The sequence below is a fragment of the Sorex fumeus genome, unplaced genomic scaffold, assembly GCF_029834395.1.
Source record: "Sorex fumeus unplaced genomic scaffold, SorFum_2.1 ptg000025l, whole genome shotgun sequence".
Lineage (NCBI taxonomy): Eukaryota > Metazoa > Chordata > Mammalia > Eulipotyphla > Soricidae > Sorex > Sorex fumeus.
The window spans coordinates 2,555,502-2,580,479 of NW_026606082.1; the positions used below are offsets into that span (position 1 = coordinate 2,555,502).

General features: G+C 49.9%; 1 protein-coding gene across 3 annotated transcripts in view; it reads left to right on the plus strand.

Annotated features, from left to right (window-relative positions):
• Positions 1 to 24,978, plus strand: part of GRK3 (G protein-coupled receptor kinase 3) — a 159,003-nt gene that overhangs the window by 38,210 nt on the left and 95,815 nt on the right. For all 3 annotated transcript variants that reach the window (XM_056114452.1, XM_056114453.1, XM_056114454.1), the window contains one exon: positions 2,260 to 2,336. In XM_056114452.1, coding sequence (XP_055970427.1) covers positions 2,260 to 2,336 — 77 coding nt within the window. Of the gene's footprint in view, positions 1 to 2,259; positions 2,337 to 24,978 lie in introns of those variants that run through there.

The following is a 24,978-nucleotide window of genomic DNA, read 5'->3' on the forward strand; positions in this document are numbered from 1 at the left end:
AACTGAAAACACATGCTCATCAAAAGTCTTACCCACAAACATTGAAATCAGATTTATTCGTAACAGCCCCAACCTGGAAACGGTCCAAATGCCTATCAGCAGATGAACGGATAAACAAATGGCGGAATAGTCATATAATGACATGCGCTTGGCGATGAAAAGCATCTGAATGCTTATGCGCGCTGTAGTGGGGCTTGTTTGTGCTCAGTGGAAGAAGCCAGACACGAGAGATACGAGTGGTTGAGTGCCATGAAATTAAAAAATGGGAGTTGGTAACCAGTCGTATCGAGAAAAGAGGTTGCTAGTTGCCTAGGTCCCAGAATGTGAGATTGGTTGCAAAGGGGAACCTTTTGGGAGTAAGGTGATATTCCCTCTCTCTCTTTTATTTCAAATTTTTTTAGGAGATTCTTCAATTTTTTGTTTTTTGTTCCCTGGGTCCCACCTGGAGGTACTCAGGGGTTTCTCCTGACTCTACACTCAGAAATTACTCTAGGCAGTGCTTGTGAGACCATGTGGGATGCCAGAGATCGAACCCAGGTCGGCTGTGTGCAAACACCCTATCTGCTTTCTCTCTCTCTCTCTCTCTCTCTCTCTCTCTCTCTCTCTCTCTCTCTCTCTCTCTCTCTCTTTTGCTTTTTGGGTCACACCTGATGATGTTCAGGTGTTCCTCCTGGCTCTGCACTCAGGAATTACTCCTGGCAGTGCTCGGGGGACCATATGGGATGCTGGGAATCGAACCTGTATCGGCCATGTTGGCTGCGCGCAAGGCAAATGCCTGCCCCGCTATACTGTTGCTCCGGCTTGATAGTCCCTCTCTTGGTTAAGATAGCTGTCGATGTGCGAAACACATCAAATGGCACATTTCAAATTGTGCTTTTCTCTTTTTCTCCTCCCTCCCTCCCTCCCTCCCTCCCTCCCTCCCTTCTTCCTTTGACTGGCAGTTATTCATGATTGGGTTTCAGTTGTACATTGTTTGAACACCAATTCTTCTTTTTAAAAAAGTTTTATTAGTGAGACACCATGAGGTACAGTTGTAGACTTACAAATTTTTGTGCTTGGGTTTCAGTTATACAATGATCGAATACCCATCCCTCCACCAGTGCCCATTCTCCACCACCACCAGTCCCAGTATCCCTCCCACCCCCACCCCCCCATCCCTCTCTGCCTCTGTGGCAGGGCATTCCCCCTTGTTCTTTCTCTCCTATTGGTCAACACCAATTCCTTACCAGTGCCACTCCCCCCACTTTTCCTCCCTCCCACTATGAGGGAAATCGTGCTTTTTAAACTATTTACAGTTGTGCTTGTTTGTTTGAAAATGTTTAAAAAAAAAAAAGAAAACATTGCCAATTCGTCCATCAGTGGGTAAAAGGGATCCGGTTTCCACTTGTTCCATTTGGATAATCACCTTTTGGGTTCGCTTATTGGGCTCCCCCTGGCCCCACTTTTCTGCCTTGCTCCTCCTCAAAGTTCTAGGTGTGAGTCCACACTCAGGAATCAAAGTTGTCAAAGTTATCACAGTTCTAGGTGTGAGTCCGGTTTCCGTGTTCTTTATTCCATTGTGCTCATGAATTTGTTTCTCCTGGTCAACTATGTCAGCGTCACAGTGAGGCCCCACGGAGGTTTTAAAATACTAATCCTGTATCTCGGAACTTTGGGCTTTTCTTTGAAAAGTGACTCATTAACTGATTAGCAGTATTTCTTGAGGGCACATGTGTGTGCCCATGTGTGCCCATGCAAGTGTGTGTTTATTTGGGGTAAGTGGTGGGGTCTGGTTGAGCTTCTCCTGTTCTGAATTGGTTTATTTTCTTCAGTTATTTTAAAATTATTATTATTATTATTGCTTTTGGGGTCACACCCAGCGATGCACAGAGGTTACTTCTGGCCCTGCACTCAAGAATTATTCCTGGGGTGCTCGGGGGACAATATAGGGTGCTGGGAATCAAACCTGGGGTTGGCTGTGTGCAAGGCAAATGCCCCCTCCCCCCACTGTGTTATCACTCCACCCCTTTTTAGTTATCCGTTATTGCTTGTCTCTCCATGTAAGCTTGGCCCTGGATTGTGGGGAAGGAGGCCATCTCGGACTGTGCTGTTCCTGGGTGAGTCTGGTCGGGCCTCTTACACAGCCGTGGATGTCATTGAAAGGGGTCTCTTACCACCAGTATTTTCGAGTTAAGACATGGTTGCGTCTTGCATCCTGGAGATGGTGCCTCCTGTCGCAGGCTCCACTATTAAAGAGGCTCTGTTGTTATTCCCTTTTAGTATCCGGAGTGTGATGCAGAAGTATCTCGAAGAGAGGAATGAAATAACCTTTGACAAGATTTTCAACCAGAAAATTGGTAAGTCCTGCATGCTCCCTGGACTTCTTGTAGTTGTGGAAGTGACATCAGATGGTCCAGCGTCAGGGCTGATATGCAGTTCTTCTTCTTATTTTTTTTTTTTAATTTTTATTAGTGAAACACCATGAGGTATAGTTGTAGACTTACAAATTTTTGTGCTTGGCTTTCAATTACACAATGATCAAATACCCATCCCTCCACCAGTGCCCATTTCCCACCACCTCTGGGATGCAGTTCTGATACTTGCTCTGCTTTATACCTGCAGCCGGGAAGGAAGAACACTTCATGTAAATAGGAAGACATTCAGTAATTACTTAGGTTCCTAATGATATGTCTTGTGAATAAGCTATAGGAAAACAGACAAGCCGGAGCTGCTTAGAATATGGAGGGACAAATGATTTGATTACAGATCATGGGGGAGAAGGTGCCCCTTTTGGCTCTTCCCCATCTCAGATATCATCTAGCCTCCAGGAGAATCCTCCGAGAATTACTCAACAAGCTGGCACCATCCGGGCGGTTCAGGAAAGGACCAGCAGGGGATCCAATATGTCCCCCTTTCCTGTTTGCAAAGTGCAAAAATCCCCCCCCCCAAAAAAAAAACAAATGAAATAGGCTTGATGGGTGTTGCTCTCAGCATAGGCTAGTCTTCTCTGCAGGATCAATAAAACAGACGTGATCAGTAAGGCTGTACCAGTGCTGCCAACAGCATGGGTGGTGCTTGGCCACCATGACCTGGGGTCGAGGCCCTGCAATGCATCTGCGACCCTCTGGGCTAAGTTCTCATATTGAATTCCTGAGCGTTTTTCTTGTAACACTCAAACAATTTCATCCTGTAGGGCACGAGTGTCTAGAGACATATGTCCCTTTAAGTCCTGCAGATGGTATCTGATTGGTTTTGAGTTAAGGGTTCTCCCCCCCGCCCCGCCATAGTTATAAATGATTAATCATCATCTTTATTATCCTTGAACATAATGAGGGGTCCTGGGAAGAACTTAAATAGACTCGTAGAAAGGTGGAATTGGAAGGAGGGATATTAGCGAATATGAGTCAATCTTTTAATAATTTTTGCCCCAACTTGCGGTACTGGGCTATTCCCAGATCAGTGGTGCTTGGTGGGGGGTGGGGGGGGATTTGCCACTCTTAATGCTGATCAGAGTACCATGTGGTACTGGGTTCAAACCCAAGGTTCCCTCGTGTGAACTCCTTCACATGTGTGCCAGCCCTCTGAGCCCTCTCCCTGGCCCCATGTCCTAATAGTTTAGAACCGAGGGAGTAAAAACCCAGAAACATTTGATTTGCCCAGGAATATATTACTGTTTGGTTTTCTTTTTAAATCACCTAGAGAAAATTGGGTGAGTTTTTATTTCCTATTAGCTTTACAACTCTGTTTGTTTATTTGTTTGTTTGCTTTTTGGGTCACACCCAGCAATGCTCAGGGGTTACTCCTGGCTCATGCACTCAGGAATCACTCCTGGCGGTGCTCGGGGGAGCCTATGGGATGCTGGGAATTGAACCCAGGTTGGCTGCATGCAAGGCAAACACCGTACCCGCCGTACTACCCAGCCCCCCCATCTTTACAACTCTTTTGTAAACTTAAAAATGATTTCAAAATAAAAATAGCACCAGCAACAATAGCTGCTGGAACTACTTCTAAACAAAAAAGTAAGTTGGGTGTTAAGGTAGCTTGAGGGAGCAAGGGGTTTGGCTAAGTTAAGGGTTTGGCTCTCCGGAAAACCAGAAAGTTCTCTAGACCCCACCTCAGACCTCGTGCCCTCGGAGGTCCTCCTCATCTTTTGAGGACCTCAGGGAGTTGACTGCGGGGAGTGGGCCCAAGTCTTCATCAATAGTACCCTGCTCTAGAATTAGCCCAAAATGCGAGATGACCTTGTCCCGTCCGTTTTTGCGGTGACAGGGCCTGTGGCCCCTTGTCCTCAGTTCTGCCTCAGTGAACTGCCACTTCTTCCAGTGGCTCCGTTCACAGTCCCTACTTAGTGGGCTGAAGGGACTCCCCTGCTGTGTGCTCAGCGGTATCCCCGACCCACACCCACCTCTGACCACTGCTGGTCTTGGCCCATGCAGACGTGTGGTCATGTTGGGAGGGCAGTGTGGTCAGCAGCAGTCAGTGCCTGGAGAAATTAGGCTGACCAGAAATTGCCTGTGTACGGAGTTTCCAGGCTGGGGAGAGAAGGAAATGCGGCATTGCCACCTGCCTCCTGGGAGCCGGAGGGTTGGTGTTCATCCGTTAGGGCTGGGGACGGCTCACAGCTGGCTCACTTCTGTTTTCTGCCATTGTCCCGAGTTCACACCGACTGTCAGAAACTCCCTAATCGGTGTATTATTAGCATGGGGTTTTATCATTTGGTCTGCCACCTTCATGCCAGTTACTCTGCCCACAGTTATGTGACAGATGATTCTCATTTTATTTATTTATTTTTATTTTCACGGAACTCGGCAGAGCTGAATAGCAGAATAGGGCAGGGCCCGAATGCGTGCCCTTTCCTCTGTGCACCTAACTTGCAGCTTGGAACGATTTAGATAGGTGTTTGCTGAATTATGCAGTTACATTCTGGGGACACGCTGTTTTAAAGTTTGCAGGTTATTCCAAGACTGGAGGGAAACAAAAAGTGTTGGATTTCCCCAGGAATCAAGGTCTTCCCTAGACTTCTTTCTGCAGCTGATCGTGTTTCCATTTCTGAGGCTGAATAGCCTCAGACATAATTCTGGAACAGATTCAAGTCAGTGAAGTGAAGTTCTGGGGTAGATTTCCTTCTCTGTTGGGATGGTTCCTTAAAGATAACAGATATAGGAGAGAAAATGTATTCGAACTGGACAGAGCTTTTTTTTTTCTTTTAGAAAGAGTTCTGATGCTCTTTTTTGTGCAAATAAAATAGGAACTGGAACAGAAGGTCTGGACTTTTGTGAACTTTTTAACCTAGCCAACCAGACCAGCGAGTCGAATTCAGCACACTCCTGAAAGTGCCCTGTGTGGGGTTGCAGGATAAGGTGTCCTTGGGCAGCTGATATGATGTAATGGGAGCTACAGATAAGGCGTGGCCTGTCTTGCTTGGCGGGCTGTCTGGAAGGTTGGTCACCGCCTACAGGGAGTCCTGACCCACAGGATTTGTGGTGGGAGCAGCAGTTCAAAGGGTCTGGCTTTCGGGCTGGAGTGATAGTACAGCAGATAGTGCATTTGCTTTGCACGTGGCAGACCCGGGTTTGATTCCTGGCACCCCCTGTGGTCCCCTGAGCACCACCAGGAATGATTCCTGAGCCCAGAGACGAGAGTAAGCCCTGAGCACTGCTGGGTGTGACCCCAATAACAAGAACAACAACAACAAAAAAACCCATAGTAACAAAAGGGTTGGTTTTCATCTCCCTTTTTCTTTTTCTTTTTCCGTTGTTTTCATGATGTTGGGTTAACTCTCACCTAGATACACCTGCTTCTGACTTTGTACTGAAAACCAGAAAGCAGAATTCTCATGATAATGGGGAAGGAGAGAGAAATTGTCTTAGATCTTTTTTTTTTTTTGTGGGGAAGAGGTTGTTGGGTACACCTGGCAATGCTCCCAGGGGTTACTCCAGGCTGTGCACTCAGGAATTATCCTGGCGGAGTTCAAGGGACAATAAGCGATGCTGGGGATTGAACCCAGGTCAGCTCCATGCAAAGCAAGTACGTGCTGTACTATCGCTCCAGCCCCGAGAAGCTGTCTTTGGGAAGGGAGGAGAAAATGGAATGATTATTCAACTTAAAAAAAAATGTAAAACTGTTGAATGTAAAACACTGAAATTTCATATGGGTTAAATTTATACCTTTCATAAAGATTAAGACTATCTTGATGGATTTTTCTTTTAACGTGGTATAAAATCTGCTGTCTCGTGGCTGGCATTCCGTGACTGAGTGTATTCATAAAACTGTGTACCCGTCCCCATAGGCACATCTTATTTTATTCATTCATTCATTTATTTATTTAATTGAATCACTGTGAGATAAACCATTACAAAACTATTTATGATTGAGTTTCAGTCATACAATGAATGGTCAACACCCATCCCTCCACCAGTGTACGTTGTCTTCCACTCGTGTCCCCAGTTTCCTTTCCGCCACCTCCCCCTGCCCCTTGCCTCTATGGCAGGCATCTTTCTTCTCTCTCTCTCTCTCTCTCTCTCTCTCTGGAGTCGGTTTTATAACTGGGTGGTGGCTTTTGGGTGTGGCCATGACTGACTGCCGGGGCTTCTGGCAGTGCAGGGAGGTGAGGTGGGGGGCAGGTATCCCATCCCGACTCCCATTAGACTCATTGTAGAGCATTTCCTGCTCCTCTCCCGAGAAGCACGAAGCACTGTGTCATTCAGCACTCTCTCCATTCTCCCTTTCCCTCTGTCCCTAGGTTGGGTTCGGCTTCCGTGGACCTAATTTCCTCCTCCCTGGTTTTGCCTACGTTGGCCGCAGCACAATAAGGAGAGTCACGCTGTGTCCGCGTGCCTCTGGCTGCCCCCAGCATCCTGCTTCCTCAGTTTGTCCCTGTGGGAGCCTCTCCCGGGACTCTCTTCCCGTCTGTGTGCAGAACAATATCGCTGCACGTGTGTGTGCCTTTAGCTCATTTGTTCATCCGTAGATGGACGTTTGGCTTCTTTTCACCTCTTGGCTCTCGTGAATAAGGCCGCTGGAGGTGGAAGGTATTGCTGAACAGAATCCCCGGACGGTGTTGTTAAACAGTCCTGGCTGACGGGCACCAACCTGCTGGCCCCGTCACGGCCGTCTCCCGTCCCCACACGCAGATGCACGGAGGATTTCCTCCCTTTGTTTTCTGCTCCCCCAGTTCTCCCTTCTGTAACCCCTTTCCTCTCTGCCATTCCCTCCCGACACATGCGTGACCTCCCACTCAACGATTCCAGGGAGGAACCCACTGCGGCAGGTGCCTTTGGGATGAGTGACCCAAGTGGTCCAAGTCTCGCACATCTTCCTGCTCAGACTCCCCCCAGAGCAACCAGCCACACCGGATGCGGATGCAGGTGGTTTTACAACAGTTAAGCTGTTTTTTTAAAAAAAGGGTGCTTGGTCCTTCCCTTGTACTGTTTGTGCCCAGAACCAGAGCTGGGGGATGACCGCTCAGGAAACAGCATTGCCCCAGGGCTGTGGGGTGCAGGGAAGGCAGCAAGGTGAAGCCCGCCAGGCCCCAGCCTGTAATTACGTTTGACCCGGGTGTGTAGTTAAGTTGTCTGGAGGGTGTCTGGCCCGTCCTTTGCTCTGGGGCATTTTCAGTTTCAGGCTGGTCCCAGGGATGGGGAAGAGCAGGAGTGGGCGCTGGATCGAATACGCGTCTCCTTCCTCTGCCAAGTGCTCCCCCCTTCAGCCAGGTCACAGGGGACCCTTGGCTCCTGGATGTCAGTGGGTGCCTGTGGGTCTCCATTTCTCATTTACCTGCTCCCCCACCCCCACCCCCCATCACCAGCATCCTTTGCGGCCTTGTTTAGTGCAGGGTTTGGGGGGTTGGTGGGGGGACTCTCCAGGGCGTGCCGCCACCAGTGAGGAACAGTGCTTGGTGGGATGTAGACTGTGGAGATCTTTCATTGCTTTGGCCTTGGAGGCTTTGCTGAGATAACGGGTGCTAGGCAGACCTGTTGGCTCCGCCCTGAATTTGCTCCCCACCGCCCCCCCTGCCACCCCTGCCATCTGTCAGAGAGGGGATGATTTCAGTGGGCTGCTTCCTAAGGCTGCCGCGGGACTCTGCCATCAAGGACAGGAGAACTGCCTCCAGTCAGAGCTCGGAAACGAGATTGCTCATTATAAAAATCATTCCCTGTCCCCAGCAGTAGACCAATGAACAAATGCGTCCCCCTCGATTCCGGAAGTGCGGGAGACAAAATGTTTTCCAGTATTTTGCTTTCGTTGGTCTGCTCCCCCCTCCCCCCACCTCCCACTTTCTCTTTTGTGGTTGCAGTGCTGTTCTGAAGGAATTAGCAAACTCCTCAGAGCCTGCTGTCTGCGTCTCTAAACAGGATGAACGCTTGCTCGTTGGACTGCAGTTCCTTTCTCCCAAGCAATGCAAATGTAGGCGGCTTTTTAGCGTACTCGAGTGCTGACTCTGTATTCCGGTTTTCTGATGAACTTCAAGTGCCTTTATCTTTGATTGATTGATTGATTGATTGATTTTTGAGCGCGGAGCCAAGTGTTGTTCTGGTCACTGGTAACATGTCTTTTTCCATGAAGAACGGGGTCTCTGCATAGCTTACCCCCTTCTACTCCCCCGCCCCCCACACACACAGGTGTTGCTGTATTCAAGAAAACTGGGTCACTTACATTGTCAAGTGTTTTTTACATGCCAGATTTTTTTTTTCTGTTTGCTTCCCCATCGTGTCATTAAAATGACACGTTTGCTTCCTGCACTTCCTGTCACCCAAGTGAGCTCTAACAGCTGTATGAGATGTAGTTGCCACTTTGGGGCAAGAGGCCGTGGGGTGGGGGGGGGCTGCTGTGTGCCCTGAGTTGGGGCACGTGTCACCCTGGCGGCTCCTCTGTGGTCCCTGCTCCACGGGGGGGTGCCAGGTGTGGAGGTGTGGGCACCCCGCGGCCCCCTCATTAAGCTGTCATCTTCCCCCCAAACGCTTCCTTCCGCCCCTCCCTCGACTCCAGCTCGGACGTTGCCTGTCAGTAGAATTCCGGAAAGCAAGGCAGGTGTGGTTGGCAGAGCTCCGTGACTGGCCCCCGGACTCTCCCCTGGAGTGCCCAGTGGAAGGAGATCCAGCAGATGGGAGGGGTGGAGGGGGGTCCAGGTCATGAACTGGGTGGGCCTTATCGGCTGCCCCTCAGCCCTTCCTCGGGCGGGCAGCAGAAGAGGAAGTCTGAGAGGTTGGAGCACAAGACTGATGGGGAGCACGGCCGCTGACTTGGCAGATGGGAGGGCGACACGGCGGGGGAGGGGCTGACTGACCACCAGGCACTGCTGGTGGCCTTAAGGAAGTGGGGCCCTCAGCTTGACTGCCCGGAGGACTGGGTTCCACTGACAGCCCCAGCTTGAAGGAGCAGATTTCCGACTGGGACTCAAGAGAGGAACCCAGTTTGCCAACAGTGCTCTTTGCTTGGTGGGATCCCAAGCAGAAAACCTGATGCAGCCCTCCTGGTGGAACTGCAGAACGCTGAGGTCCTAAAGGGGCCGGGGTTTTACTTCTTTATTTGGGCTTGGGTTCACACCTGGCAATGCTCAGGGGGTGACTCCTGGCTCTGCTCTCAGGAATTACTCCTGGCGGTGCTCGGGGGACCCTATGGGAGGCCGGGGATCGAACCGGGGCCGAATGCATGCAAGGCAAACGCCTTCCCTGCTGAACTGTCTCTGGCCCAAGGGGCGGTGTTTTCAAGTCTCTGAGTATCTGATGGTTTGGTCCACAAGCGCAGAAGTGAAAACGGCAGCTTCCATGGTCAAGTGTGTGTTTAGGGACTAATTCTATGATGAGTAGAATAATTTCTAAACACACATTTTCCCACTGTGATTTCGCAACCCCCCCCCCCCCAAATGTTTTTGGCTATTCTGTTACTTTTGCATTTCCCATATGTGTTTAAGGACTAATTCTATGAGTAATAGAATAATTTCTGTCCTGCTGAATTAGTCCTTAGCCCTCATTCGTAGATAGAAATTATATGTCTTTACGGATATTGATTAAGTGGATTCCGACTTTGTTGTCAGTGGAACTTACTGATTTCAGTTATTGAACACTGTTAATCAGTTATTCAGTTATTTATTGAAAATAAGTTATCTTCTCAGTTGGACTCGTTGAAAGAAGGGTCTTAAGGAAATGCTGACTACTGATAAAGGTAAAAAAGGTAAAGGCCCTCCCGTTGATCGTCGATTTGCTCGAGCGGGCCCAGTAACGTCTCCATTGGAGACTTTGTTGTTACTGTGTCTGGCATATCGAATACTCTCGGTAGCTTGCCGGGCTCTCCGAGAGGGGCGGAGGAATCGAGCTCGGGTCGGCCATGTTGGCCGCTTGTAAGGCGAACGCCCTACCGCTGTGCTATCGCTCCAGCCCGGGCTGGAGCGATAGCACAGCGGGTAGGGCGTTTGCCTTGCACGCCACCAACATGGCCAACCCGAGTTCGATTCCTCCGCCCCTCTTGGAGTGCCCGGCAAGCTACCAAGAGTATCTGCCCACATGGCAAAGCCTGGCAAGCTACCCATGACGTATTTGATATGCCAAACACAGTAACAAGTATCACAGTGTTACTGGGCCTGCTGACTACTGAATAGGCAATAAAATAATATTTTTCAGGTAGGTCTAGGTTGATTTGAGTATTAGTTTTTCTTCACAGGGTATATTAAAATCATAATCTCGCCATTTGCAAGCAAGGCAAATGGCATTTGATAAATTCCATCTGTCTGTCGACGATCTGTTTAGCTTCCCAGGTCTGCAGAGCCATCCCTGTTGAAGGGGGATGTTTCTGATTAGGCGGAGACTCCAAAATAGACACTTCATTCATGAAATGTGCAAATGTTCCTCTCATCTATAAAGGAGATCGTGGCTAATGTAGTATTACATCACGCATTTCCACAGAGGACATTTCATTTTATAATCACTGACCTTAGAGCTTATTTTAGAGTTTGAATATTAATAATTTTGATTTTGTATAAAACAAAGTTAGTGCCAGAAAGGCGATTTTTTTTTTTGTTTAAAACAAAACTTGACAATTTTCACCTTTTTTAAAAATTTTGAAGCCACACCTGGTGGTGCTCAGGGCTTATTCCTGGTGGGAATCAGGAGGGACCATATGTGGTAACAGGGATCGAACCCTGGTTGGTCACATGCAAGGCAAGCGCATTACCCAACTGTACTATCACTCTGCCCCCTTTTTCAATTTCAATTTTAAAGTACACTTTTCTTTGCCTTTTGGTTTTGGGTCCTATAAGACTAGGCTCAAGAACTGTGTCCTGCTTGATGCTCAGGACTTGCTCCTGGCAATGTTTGGAAGGGGGAGGGGGGCATGCGGTACCAGGCGCAGACTCCAGGCCTCCAGCAAGTGAAGCCGGTGCTGAAGCCCGTTGAGCTATTTCTCCATCGCACCTTTTTCATTTATTAGCAGTGAGTTTTGTAGTGCAGAAGGTTTTCATTTTGTTGTTGTTGTTGTTGGGGGTCGGGGAGGGACTCCCCAGTTTTGCCTGGGGGCTGTGGGGGGCATTCCTGAAGACGCTCAGGTATCAGGGCTGGCAGCCAGTGCGAGGGACCAAGGATGCAGAGCCGTGAGGGCCCCACAAGTGCTGGTCCACCACGGTTGCCACCAGTGGTGCTGTGGGAACTCTCTGGGGCTGCCCCTGACCATGCTGGGCTGGGCTGGGGTTGGGGCTGGAACCAAACAGGGCTGACGCATGTAAAACATGTGCCTTGACCCTCATGCCACTTCCATGCCCCTGGAAGATCTTTGTTTTGACAAAGTCCTGTCTCATGAGTAGTTTTTGTTTGTTTTTTAATGCAGGGGGCGGGGGAGGGGTGCCCACCCGTGATGCTCAGGGGTTACTACTGGCTCTGCATGTAGGAATTACTCCTGGCAGTGCTCGGGAACCCTATGGGATGCCGGGGATCAAACCATTGGTTGACTGCAAACACCCTACCTGCTGTACTATTGCTCCAGCCCTCTGTCATCAGGGTTTTTTTTTTAATGAATTATACTGTAGTGCATTTGTATAAGAACCTAATTGAAACCTACAAAGAATTTAAAAAAATTTTTTCTGGAAACTTTTGCCCTTTTTAATCATTTTAGCTTTTACAGATATCATTGGTTGATTTAACTTATCAAGAAAGGCCTAACTTCATCTTCACACACACACACACACACACACACACACACACACACACACACACACGGGGCTGGAGCAATAGCACAGCGGGTAGGGCGTTTGCCTTGCACAAGGCTGACCTAAGTTCAGTTTGGTTCCCAGCATCCCATATGGCTCCCCGAGCACTGCTAGGAGTAATTCCTGAGTGCAAAGCCAAGAGTAACCCCTATGCATCATAGGTGTGACCCAAAAAGCAAAAAAAAAACAAACAAACAAACAAACAAACAACCCCCCCCACACATACACCACAAATACATACACAATGTTTTTTTAATAGACATCATGAGGTACAGTTGCAGACTTACACATTTTTGTGCTTGGGTTTCAATTATATAATGATCAAATACCATCCCTCCACCAGTGCCCACTTCTCACCACCACGGATCCTAGTATCCCTCCCACCCACCCACCCCCCCCCATCCCACCCTGGCTCTGTGGCAGGGCATTCCCCTCTGTTCTCTCTCTCCTTTTGGGTGTTGTGGCTTGCAAAAGAAACATTGAGTTGGCAATCATGTTTGGTCTATAGTCTACTTGCAGCATGCTTCTCCCATCCTGGGAGGATCCTCCCAACACCCTTTATTTGTTGTTCCCTTCTCTATCTGAGCTCCATTTTCCCCTAGCATGTGTGGTTGGCCTCCAAGTCATGGAGTAGAATTCCTGGTACTAATCTCGGCCATTCTTGGGTGTTAGTCTCCTATTTTGTTACTTTATGTTCCCCAGATGAATGCAATCTTTCTATGTCTGTCCCTTTCTTTCTGAGTCATTTTGCTTAACATGCTATTTTCCATGTAGTACCACTTGTATGTGAATTTCATGATTTCGTCTTTTCTAACAGCTACATAGTACTCCATTGCATACACAATGTTTTAATAGCATTTGTTAAAAGTCTTCCTTTCCCATTGAGTTGTTTGGGTACCTCTGTTAAAAATTAATCTTAATGAGAAAACTTATTTTCGGACCTGCTGTTTTGTTCCCAAGGTTGTATCTCTTTTTAGGCCATACTGTGGCCTCCATACTGTGTTGATTGCAGTAGCTTTTCAGTCACTGTCACTGTCCTCCCCTAGTTCATTTATTTTGCTCGAGCGGGCCCAGTAACGTCTCCATCTTGAGACTTGTTGTTCCTGTGTTTGGCATATCGAATACATCACGGGGAGCTTGCCAGGCTTTGCCATGCGAGTGAGATACTCTCGGTAGCTTGCCGGGCTCTCTGAGAGGGGCCGAGGAATCGAACTCGGGTCGGCCTTGTCGGCCTCATGCAAGGCAAACACCCTACCGCTATGCTAGGGCTGGAGTTGAACCCGAGTTCTATTCTTCAATATGCCCAAAACAGTAACAAGCTTTTTAGTAAGTTTGAAAATACACATTTTCCCACTGTGTCCTCCCCACCCCCCCAAAAAATTTTTTTTTGGCTGTCTCATTACTTTTGCATTTCCATATTAATGTTAGTATCTTTTTTTTTAATTTCTGAAGAGAAAAATTCTTGATGGGATTTTGATAGGGATTGCAGTGAATCTATATATCACTTTGGGAGAGAACTGTGTTTTAAACAAGAGTAAGTCTTCCAATCCAGGAAAATGAAACGGCTCTACATTTAACTAGGTTACCTCTAATTATTCTCAGTAATGGATACTTATAATAGTTGGTTTTATACTTCGTAGATTTCCAGGTGGGGGTTTCTGATGCACTGGGAGTGGGTGATGCCTTCATTTCATTCCTGGTCTAGAACATGCAAATGGAATGTGACAGTGATTCTGTGTCCCCAATCTCGCTGAGCTGTTTAATTTTCCATGTTAGTGGATTGATTTCTGCATATGTTTCTGCACATATGTGAGGTCCTTGTGATTTTCTACCTTCTGATTCAAAAGAAAAAAATGTTACTTTCTAATCGGATGCCTTTTCTTTTCAGATTTTGCTTCTCACTGGGTTTTCTTAAATATCTTTTATGTTGCTCTCAAAGTAGAAGGATTTCAAAGAACATTTACATAGAAAGAATGCATAAATTATACTTGACATTTGGGGTTAAGGGATAAGAAATATACTTGCCTCGAGCTCCGAAAACAAAAACATATGTTTCATTACAAAAATAATACATTAGAGCAACAGAAATTGCTGCCTCACAAAGCCCTTTAAAATTTTTTTGTTCTGAGCCGGCCCTGGAGAAATAAGGATGGTTAGAGATGGCTAGAGATATGTCATCGATTTAAAAAAGACGGTAATTATACAGCACCACAGAAACGCTAAAAACCACACATGGCATAGAATAAGACAAATTTTAGGATTGTTACCTCCCGCTCTCCACTTCACAGATATTTCATAATATATAAAATTGCTGTTTGAAGTTTGTCATGCTATAAAATATACTAATTTTTTAAAAAATCTACAGATAGGGGCCAGTAAGACTTGCGTTGCACATGACCGATTCAGGTTCGATCCCTGGCAACCTGAAAAATATGGTTCCCCCAAATGCTCTCCTCCCCACCCCCATTCCAGCCAGCGCTGATCCCTGAGCACAGAGCAAGGAATACGCCTGGTCTGCCCCTGCAAGACAAACAAAATCTTCAGATATTTGTAGCTTTTGTAACTCCAGGCTAACTCATAGCAAACTGAACGTTTTTGCCAGTAGCGGCAGAGCTGGGAACGTGCCACTTCCTCTTCTCTTCCGCTTCTCTGTGTTCCTTCCTGTCACTGGGAAGGACCCACCCCTCCCTGCCATGACTGACAGCCACAGAACCCACTTCCCACTCCGCCTGGCCTTTGAAACTTTCACCCAGATCCCCCAGGCAGTTGAGACCGGACAAACCTGGGGTCTCCATTCAACTCTACACCCACTTGGCCTCTGTGGAGAAAGTTCAAGATCCACACTGAGAGATCCACACGTGGCTTGGAAGCCGGCCCCACGAGCTGGCCCACGAGCTGGGGGAACAGGCAGTTGGGATGAAGAAGGGACCACTCAGTAAGTGACGATGTGGAGGGATCGCTCAGGATGGGAGTGAAGTGCTGAAAGTCGACTGAGAACCAAGCACGATGTCTTAATGTCTGTACCGCAAACCATAACGCCCCAAATGAGAGAGACCGTAGGAAGGAATATACCTGCCATAGAGGCAGGGGGTGGGTGGGGTGGGGGTGGTGGGAGGGACACTGAGCACCTTGGCGGTGGAAAACACGCCCTGGTGAAGGGATGGGTGCTCGGTCACTGTATGACTGAAACCTCATGAAAGTTTGCAACTGTATCTCACTGTGATCCAAGTCTCCAATGGAGACGTTACTGGGCCCGCTCGAGCAAATCGACGATCAACGGAGGGCCTTTACCTTTACCAATACAGTTTATTTAAAAAAAAAATCAACACGTGGCTCACACTGTAGCACTGTCCTCCCGTTGTTTATTGATTTGCTTGAACGGGCACCAGTAAAATCTCCACTGTGAGGCTTGTTGTTACTGTTTTTGACATATCGAATACGCCACGGGGAGCTTGCCAGGCTCTGCCGTGGGGGTGGGATACTCTCGGTAGCTTGCCTGCTCTCCGAGAGGGGCGGAGGAATCGAACCCGGGTCGGCCGCATAGCTAAGCACAGCTAACTGGATCTTCAACCGAAAAGGCTTCACTGCGACAGACAGCTAGTGAGGCGGGGACCCAGGAATGGGGACACTGATCCCGCCGCTACCACCCCGGGGGTTGGCAATGGAAGCGCTGGCCCTGTGGAAGGCCCCGGAGAAGAGGCAAGTGCTGAGCCCCAGGGACCCGGCCAGCGGGCATCTTGCCCGAAGACTCCTTTGTGCTGGTGTCCAGAGGCCGGGGGACCAGCTCCTGGAGTCGGAGGCGTTTGCCTGAGTGGGAACTGTCCCGTGTCCTACCGGGGCTGCCCCGGCAGCTCTGAAGAGTGAAGACAGCTTGAGGGATTCAAGGTGGCTTTCAAAAGACCCCCCAGAGAACATTAGTCACGGTCACGGTCCTCCCGTTGTTCATCGATTTGCTTGAGCGGGCCCAGTAACGTCTCCGTCATGAGACTTGTTGTTACTGTGTTTGGCATATCAAATACGTCACGGGGAGCTTGCCAGGCTTTGCCGTGCAGGCGAGATACTCTCGGTAGCTTGCTGGGGTCTCCGAGAGGGGCGGAGGAATCGAACCCGGCTCGGCCAGGCTGGCTGTGAGCAAGGCAGACGCCCTACTGCTGTGCTAACGCTCCAGCCCAGAGAACATTAAACCTATTTTTTTTAAAGCAACACACACACACACACACACACACACACACACACACACACACATTGATTTGATTAAAGCTGGTTTTCCTTTTCAGAGTTATTTAATTTCTAAGATTATTCAGTACGATCATTGGGTGGAAAAACAGAAGTGCCTTTCGCTGGGGTGGCCCCATTGTTTCAATGTTCACATCCCTGGACTTGCTGTGTCACATCTCGGGACATGGTAGTGGGGGGGACCCAGGAGGGGTCTCTCGGATGACAGAGAGCGGCATGAGCTTGGAGGTTGTTGTTTTCTCTGCCTTGAGCCTTCCACTCCTGAGGGTGAATGGAAGTGCTGTTTGTTAAGACAGAGCGATCGCACAGGGGCTAGCTTGCTTGGTGCGCAGCCAACCTGAGTTTGACCCCCGGCACCCTTGAGGGCCTTCCCTCCCCCCCCCCGCCCCCCCTTCCCCCAGTGATCCCTGAGCACAGAGCCAGGAGTTCGAGCTCTGCTGGGTGTGGCCCAGCCCTCCCTTCTCAAAAAAAAAAAAAAAAAAAAAGACAGCCAGAGCGCGTTTTTACCATGTAGTGTCTTCTGTGTTCTGACCACAGCGTTCACACAGCTCCCAGGAGGCAGAGCCTGGACTGGACATGACACTCTGCCTGTCCCCAGGAAGAGTTAGCGTGCACATTTGCACGCATATGGGATTCCATTGGTTTAACTGCCGTCCCCAGCTGTACACTTCCCACCAAATACACAGGACTCTAAAGGCCCGCATGGGGGAAGGGGGAGTGGCGTGGCCCTCGAGATGGGGGGACAAGGCCTTGAATTGGTGGACTTTGCCGAAAGAGACACTTGTCTCTGGATACGGTCCACCAAAAAGATACATGGGCAAGGCCCAAGACAGGACACGGCGTGTTGGGAGCACAGAGGACCCCGGCCTCTTCTCACTCAGCAGAAGATGTGACCGGGCTTCTGGATGTTCCAAGGTCTGTCTTAGATCCCAGAGCAAGTGCCGACTCCCACGGCAGTGCTCTGGCCCCACGGGTGAGCCTAGCAGACGTGCCCTGGGATGCAGCTCAGGTGTTCGTCACTCACCTGTCAGGGGTCACCTATTCGAGGGAAGAACCCTCTGCACTAGCAGCATGGCCCCAGGCTGGTTGCTGGAGAAGTGTTGAGGGTCTCTGGAATATTTCTGCCATTGGAGAAGCTGCCTGGCAGCTTTCTTCAAGTGTCTGTGGGTGGGAGGGTGATTGGATCATTTCAGGAGTCTGCATGCCCCCAGTGGATTATGAAACCCCAGATGCACTATTCTTTTAATTATTTTTTTGGGTCACACCCAGCGATGCTCAGGGGTTACTCCTGGCTCTGCACTCAGGAATCACTCCTGGCGGTGCTCGGGGGACCCTATGGGATGCTGGGAATCGAACCCGGGTCGGCCACGTGCAAGGCAAATGCCCTCCCTGCTGTGCTATCACTTCAGCCCTTAAAAAATATATTAATTTAGTGACAGAACTGTGATTTTCAAAGTTATCGTTAGTTGAATCATAGGCATATAGTATTTCACTACCAGTCCCACCACCAGCGTCAACTTCCTTCCACCAGCATTCCCGTATTCTTTCCCCTCTCTGCCCTCCCCGACTACCTGCCGCCTTGTCAGACACATCACACAGTTCCCGTGGTTGCAGCTTAGACCTCATGTTTTCAGTGGGGTTGAGTCTATGCTTTGGGTATATGACCGTACCACTCGGCCACATCTCCGGTGTAACTGAAGCCCCGACCCTATTCTCCCAGGACTTCCCCTTTCTCTTCTTCCTTCTCTCCTAGTTTCCTTTCCTTCTCTGTCCTTCTCCTCTCCAAACACTGGGCTCAAGGAGTCTAGGCATCTCACCTTAAGCACATTTCCTCATTCTGTTATTCTGTAGACCACAGATCACAATCACGATCATGATTACGACCAGCCTGTTGTTCATCGATTGCCTTGAGCAGGCCCCAGTAATGTCTCCTTCGTCCTAGCCCTGAGATATTCAAAAGTGCCATATTCAAGGCTCTTTCAGGGTTAGGAGAATGAGACCCATCATTGTTACTGGTATTTGGTGTATTGGGTATGCCACAGGGAGTTTGCCAGACTCTGCCGTGTGGGCAGGTTACATTCGGTAGCCTGCCAGTATGTCCAAAGTAGGAATGAGATGATAAGATGTCGCTTCCGGGAGCTGGGTTTTATAGTCTCCGGGTCTTGGCCGTTGATGGAATTACACGACGCCAGAAGGCCAGTTGGTGGGTATGACCCCCGCCTACTGGAATTTGGAGGATCTGGGTGGAGGATGCTCAGCCCCGATCTGAGCAGGCTTGGGCATCTCAGCCCCGGGACCCGCATGCCTTTGTTCCTGTGCCGGTACCTTCATGTGTGCAGAGAGTGATCTCAGCATGGTGGTGGCTGGTTCTGGAGGTCTTCGGCTGCCGGAGCCCTGGTCGGGGCGGGGAGGGAAACTCAACCCGCCCCCCCTCCAAGGGGCCCTGGCGAGGACAGCCAGGTGCGGGGGCAGGAGACTCTGCGCTGTTCTCTTCCGGGAGCTGGGTTTTATAGTCTCTATAGACCACAGGTAAGTGAGATCATCCTGTGTTTGTCTTTTGTCTTCTGGCTCCCTTCACTCCACATGATATTTTCTTTTATTTTTTCTTCTTTTTTTTAATTAATTTTATTGAATCACCGTGAGATAGTTATAAGCTTTCATGTCTGGGTTACAATCACACAATGATCAAACACCCATCTCTCCACGAGTACACATTCCCCACCACCAATATCCCCCTTTCCCACCCTTCCCCTGCCTCCACGGCAGACATGATTCCCCATAATCTCTCTCTACTTTTGGGCATTATGGTTTTCAATATAGATCCTGAGAGGTTATCATGTTTGGTCCTTTATCTACTTTCTGCACGCATCTCCCATCAACATGATATTTTCCTGTTCCTACCAGGTTGTCTCAAATGGCGTGATTGCATCCTTCCTGAGATGCGCCATAGTTTTAACCTCTGTCTTTTTGCTGAGAACCTTCCTCTGCTTTATCCTTCATTTATTTTCATATATCCACTTGTAGGGCTGGAGCGATAGCACAGCGGGTAGGGCGTTTGCCTTGCACGCGGCCAACCGGGCCGACCCGAGTTTGATTCCTCCGCCCCTCTCGGAGAGCCCGGCAAGCTGCCGAGAGCATCTCGCCCGCATGGCAGAGCCTGGCAAGCTACCAGTGATGTATTCAATATGCCAAATATAGTAACTGTTTTTGGCGTATTCGATATGCCAGACACAGTAACAATTGTCACAGTGAAGACGTTACTGGGCCTGCTTGAGCAAATCAGTGAACAACGGGAGGACAATGACAGTGACAGTGATCCACTTGTAGCCAAAGTCAGATGCAGGAAAGCCAGGCTCCGAGGTGGCTACCAGGCTTACCATAATCAATTCCATCATTGATTCTGTACCTTCCACTGGATGCACACATTCCTCTAAACCCCGGGCAGCACTTCCCCAACCCAGAGGGAGTCTCATGGAGCTGATGTTCTCTGGAAGACAGGTCAGGAAGTATGTGCTATCCATATCCAGGTCAGTGTCGCGATCGGCATGGCAGGGCTTAGGGGATGCTTTGAGAATCCCCCTCTTCTGCAGGGATGGGCAGCCTGAGAGCTGGGGCATCGAGGGAGGTGAGTCGCTTCTGCATCTGTCTGGGAAAGAGGGGCCCAGGCCAAGGTACTCAGCAGGGCAGGGCCACATAGGGTCGCACCTGCGAGACAGACACAGAAGGAGAAAGAACAGGTGCTGATGCACCCGGTGGAGTTTGTGTGTGTGTGTGTGTGTGTGTGTGTGTGTGTGTGTGTGTGTGTGTGTGTTTCACCATGGTGGAGACTTCTTGGAAGTGTTTCTCGGCCTACGCTTGGAGTGAACTGGAATGTAGTCAAGTTTGAGCACTGACATGACACACTCTGACTCAAGCATTCCTGGAAAAAAATAATCTAGCAGCTGAGGAAGTGCGGACCCTAGAGGCAAGGGGGGAAGAAGGTGCTTTGGGCCCGTGAGGCAGCAGAGGAGGTGGGAGAAGCCTTTGAGTTCCAGGCTTTGAAGATGGGATTCATGGTGGGAGGAGTGGCAGGGCGGAGACTTCATCCAGGCATGATAGCCTGAGGGCCAGAAGGCGGAGCGAAGAGGTAAGCGGTGAGGAGGCCCTGGTGCAGGGATGTGGGTCTTGCTGCTGATTTAGACTGTGCTACACGAGTGTTCCCAGACCTTCTCTGCACCTTGCCTGTCACCTTTGGGGCAGTCTTGGGCTCAGAGCTCTGCTCCAGGAGTCACTGCAACACCCTTGGCAGACTCCTCCTCCTCCTCCTCCTCCTCCTCCTCCTCCTCCTCCTCCTCCTCTTCCTTCTCCTCTCCTTCTCCTTCTTCTTCTCTTTGACCTCCTCCTCCTCCTCCTCCTCTTCTTCTTCTTCTTCTTCTTCTTCTTCTTCTTCTTCTTCTTCTTCTTCTTCTTCTTCTTCTTCTTCTTCTCCTCCTCCTCCTCCTCCTCCTCCTTCTTCTTCTTCTTCTTCTTCTCCTCCTCCTCCTCCTCCTCCTCCTCCTTCTTCTTCTTCTTCTTCTTCTTCTCCTCCTCCTCCTCCTCCTCCTCCTCCTTCTCTACTTCCTTCTCCTCCTCCTCCCTCTTCCCTCATCCCTCCTCCTCCCTTCTCCCTTCTTCCTTCCTTCCTCCTCCTCCTCCTCCTCCTCCTCCTCCTCCTCCTTCTTCTTCTTCTTCTTCTTCTTCTTCTTCTCCTCCTCCTCCTCCTCCTCCTCCTCTTCCTCCTCCTCCTCTTCCTCTTCCTCCTCCTCTTCCTTCTCCTCTCCTTCTCCTTCTCCTTCTTCTCTTTGACCTCCTCCTCCTCCTCCTCTTACCTCCTCCTCCTCCTCCTCCTCCTTCTCTACTTCCTCCTCCTCCTCCTCCCTCTTCCCCCATCCCTCCTGCTCCCTTCTCCCTTCTTCCTTCCTTCCTTCCTTCCTCCTCCTCCTCCTCCTCCTCTACTTCCTTCTCCTCCTCCTCCCTCTTCCCTCATCCCTCCTGCTCCCTTCTCCCTTCTTCCTTCCTTCCTCCTCCTCCTCCTCCTCCTCCTCCTTCTCTACTTCCTTCTCCTCCTCCTCCCTCTTCCCTCATCCCTCCTCCTCCCTTCTCCCTTCTTCCTTCCTTCCTCCTCCTCCTCCTCCTCCTCCATGCAGTGCTTAGGGGCTGCTCCCTGTGAATTGCTCCTGGGATGCTCAGGGAACCAGGCAGTGCCAGGGATTGAACCCGGAACTCCTGCGTGCCAAGGCCTGTGCTCAGCCCAATAAGCTCCGTTCCTGGCCCAGATGATTCTTTCAGAAAGGATTTGAGAACTCCTGGCAAAACAGGCGGGGATAGAGAATGTTTTAGTTCCTCCGAGACTCTTAAGAGCAGAACACAAAGAGAGAAACTGGGACAGCTGCTTCAAGCAACCAATGTCCTTACCCTGTAGAAAGCGCTTGCTCTCCAAAGGGGGGACGTTTAGTTGAGAGTCTCACTGCTTTGCATGCGGCTAAAAGGATGACTTGAAAGCAATTGTTGCTTCGGAGTTTGCTCTTCTGAGTCCGTATGCCGACTGTACAATTTATGACTAAGAAAATGGAAATTAGCCATTTGATGGCTTCTTTCTAATCAACAAGTGTGTTCAGAATTGGTGGTGCAAAAATCCTCGAAATAGAATCTCTTCCTGGTAACATTGATCTGAGCCCGTTTCTCTTGTTACTGCCTTTTGACGGTGTGATTTTCAGGCCATGCCTGATTTCCTCCCTGCCAGACACCAAATAGATGAGAATCCAATTGAAGCTTGTTTTTCCTTTGTTTACTGATGAATGTGCTCTCCGTGTTCTTTTTGAAATCCATTTTTATTGGAGTGAGGTGGGGGTATGGTCGACGGCATCTTGAGCTTGGGCATAACGGTGGGGCTTGGCAAAGCGTCCGCCTGCAGGGGCACGAGACATACTCCAGGGGTGAAGTTGCCGGCCTTGCGCGGGGCTGATGCCAGTTTGATCCGAGGCACTTTCTGTGCCCCCACCCCCCCACCCTGGGGCACAGCCAGGAGAGTCAGGCGTGATCCGTGATCATCGTGTGTGGCCTTAAATCAAACAGAGCAGAAAGCGTCCACCGATGTATTTACTAGCACCATTTCCATCACTCTCTAAAGTGCTCTTGCCTGTGGCAGCTGCTTGGCTGGGTCGTCTCCTCCCCCATCAGCTGTAGCCTTGAGAGAGTCATAAGCAGAGTGGAGCAGTGTCTGTGCATCCGTGATCTTCCTGGAGGGGCAGGTACACTGCTGCCCTTTCGCCGGTGCTGGGGATCAAACCCTGGCCCTTTAAACAGGCCAGTGCTCTGCCACGGAGCTGTGTTTATGCCTGATGCCGGGATACTGTCTTTTGTTTGTTTAGTGTTTTTTGGTTTTTATTTTTTTTTAATTTTTGGGTCTCACTTGGCGATGCTCAGGGGTTCCTCCTGGCTCTGCACTCGGGAATTACCCCTGGCGGTGCTTAGAGGACCATATGGGATGCTGGGAATCGAACCTGGATTGGCTGCATGCAAGGCAAACGCTCTACCTGCTGTGCTATTGCTCCAGCCCCTGTTTTGTGTTCTGTTCTGTTCTGTTCTGTTCTGTTCTGTTCTGTTCTCCTCTCCTCTCCTCTCCTCTCCTCTCCTCTCCTCTCCTCTCCTCTCCTCTCCTCTCCTCTCCTCTCCCGTCCCGTCCCCTCCCCTCCTCTCCCCTCCTGCTCCCTCCCCTCCCCTCCCCTCCCCTCCCCTCCCCTCCCCTCCCCTCCCCTCCCTCTCCTCTCTTTTCTTTTCACCTGTGTATGTGTGTTTGTGTGTTTTGTTTTGCTTTTGTCTTTGTTTGGTTTTTGGATTACAGTCTATGTTCAGGGCCTACTCCTGGCTCTGCCCTCAGGGATCACACCTGGCAGGGCTCCGGGGGTATCTATGGGGTGCCGGGGATGAAATCCTGGGATCAGCCACGTGCAGGACAAGAGCTCTATCTGCTGTACTATCTCTCCAGCCCCTGTTTTGTTTAGACTCAGAGGCTGGTTTGTATTTCTCCAAGTCATGGCATCTTTAAGTGCCATTGTGGGAGAAACCCAGTGTGTTTGCTCAGACTGCCAGGCAGGGTCTCCCCGCCCCCCGGGATTCTGTTTCTTTTCTTGCTTCTACTCCATTGTATGGGCAGGACAGAAATTCACTTGTTCATGGACCTTAGCCTTGGGTCCAGTTTGAGGCAATTGTATGCAAGGCTGTGATGGACGGTTGACCCCAGTCTTGTGGCTGGTCCCCTGTGCCACTGTCCGTGTCTGGTCCGCTTATGAGTGGACCTCCTTCTTCCCATCACAAGAAGTGTCTTATTCCCCTTGGACACTGTTCTGACATCTGCCATGTCTGATCGCAGCTCCGGCTTTCTGATGTCAGTGTTTCATGCTCTTCTCTAATTCCTGGCTTTTGTGAGAACGTTTAGAGCGTGTGCAATGGAATAAGGGTCGGCAGAGTCGGGTCTAAGCGTCCCAGCCCGCTGTCGGTTCCTTTGCTGCTTTTTATCTTCTTCTCTTGCCTTCTCTGTTGTGGATAGACCCTAGTCTGTCACCACTGATGCACTCAGCAGTACGAAGCTACTAGAAATTGATCTTAATTTTTTTTGACTTTCCAAGTGGTTGCCAGGGCACCTAGGAATCCCAGCCTGCTGTTTTCAGCCCCAGACAGTGGTCCTGTATGGGGACTCAAGGATGCAGTGCTCCTTGGCCTCAGCAGTGCTGGGGCTAATCCAGGCCACCCTGGCAGTACTTGGGAACCTCCAGGGCTACTTCAGGTGATGCCGGGTCACCACACCAGGTTGGGAATTGAACCAGGGCCAGCTGCCCGCCCCATAACATGAGCGCCACAGCCTCTGTGCTCTCAGTGGTTCGGTGATTTCTTTCTGGATGTTTCTAGCATCTTGGCTTCCTGAATTCCTGGTTCTTCTGAGACAGCAAAGCACCAGGGTCTGCGCAAGCCCTCCTGGCACCCCATTTCATCCGTTTCAGAAAACGCTTCCAGGCAAAGAGCTGGCCCACCATGGGGATGGGGGGGTGTCCTCCTAGTTTATTTCCTACCAACAGTTATTTATATGATTTCATTTTGCTGGCTTCCCTGGGGGTTATGGTGGGAGATTATGTCTAGCCCTGGCAACTGTGTGTTATGTTCTGAAGTCCCGTTTCATCTTTAGAAGAAAATAACCATATTTGAGGCTCCCAGTTGGAAAATGGAACTAGGAGCATCGGTTCAGGGCTGGCCTTGCAGTCCCTCCATGGCCCTAGTCTGGGGAGAGGTTGCTGGTCTCTTTGCAGTCCGCTCATGACGATGACAGCACAGCACAGCACAGCACGGCCCAGGAAGGAGAAACTTCAAGAACGTTCCGGCGTACAGCTCTTTTTTTTTTTTTTGCTTTTTGGATCACACCTGGTGATGTTCAGGGATTCCTTCTGGCTCTGCACTCAGGAATTACTCCTGGCAGTGCTCAGGGGACCCTATGGGATGCTGGGAATCGAACCCGGGTCGGCCACGTGCAAGGCAGACGCCCTCCCCGCTGTGAT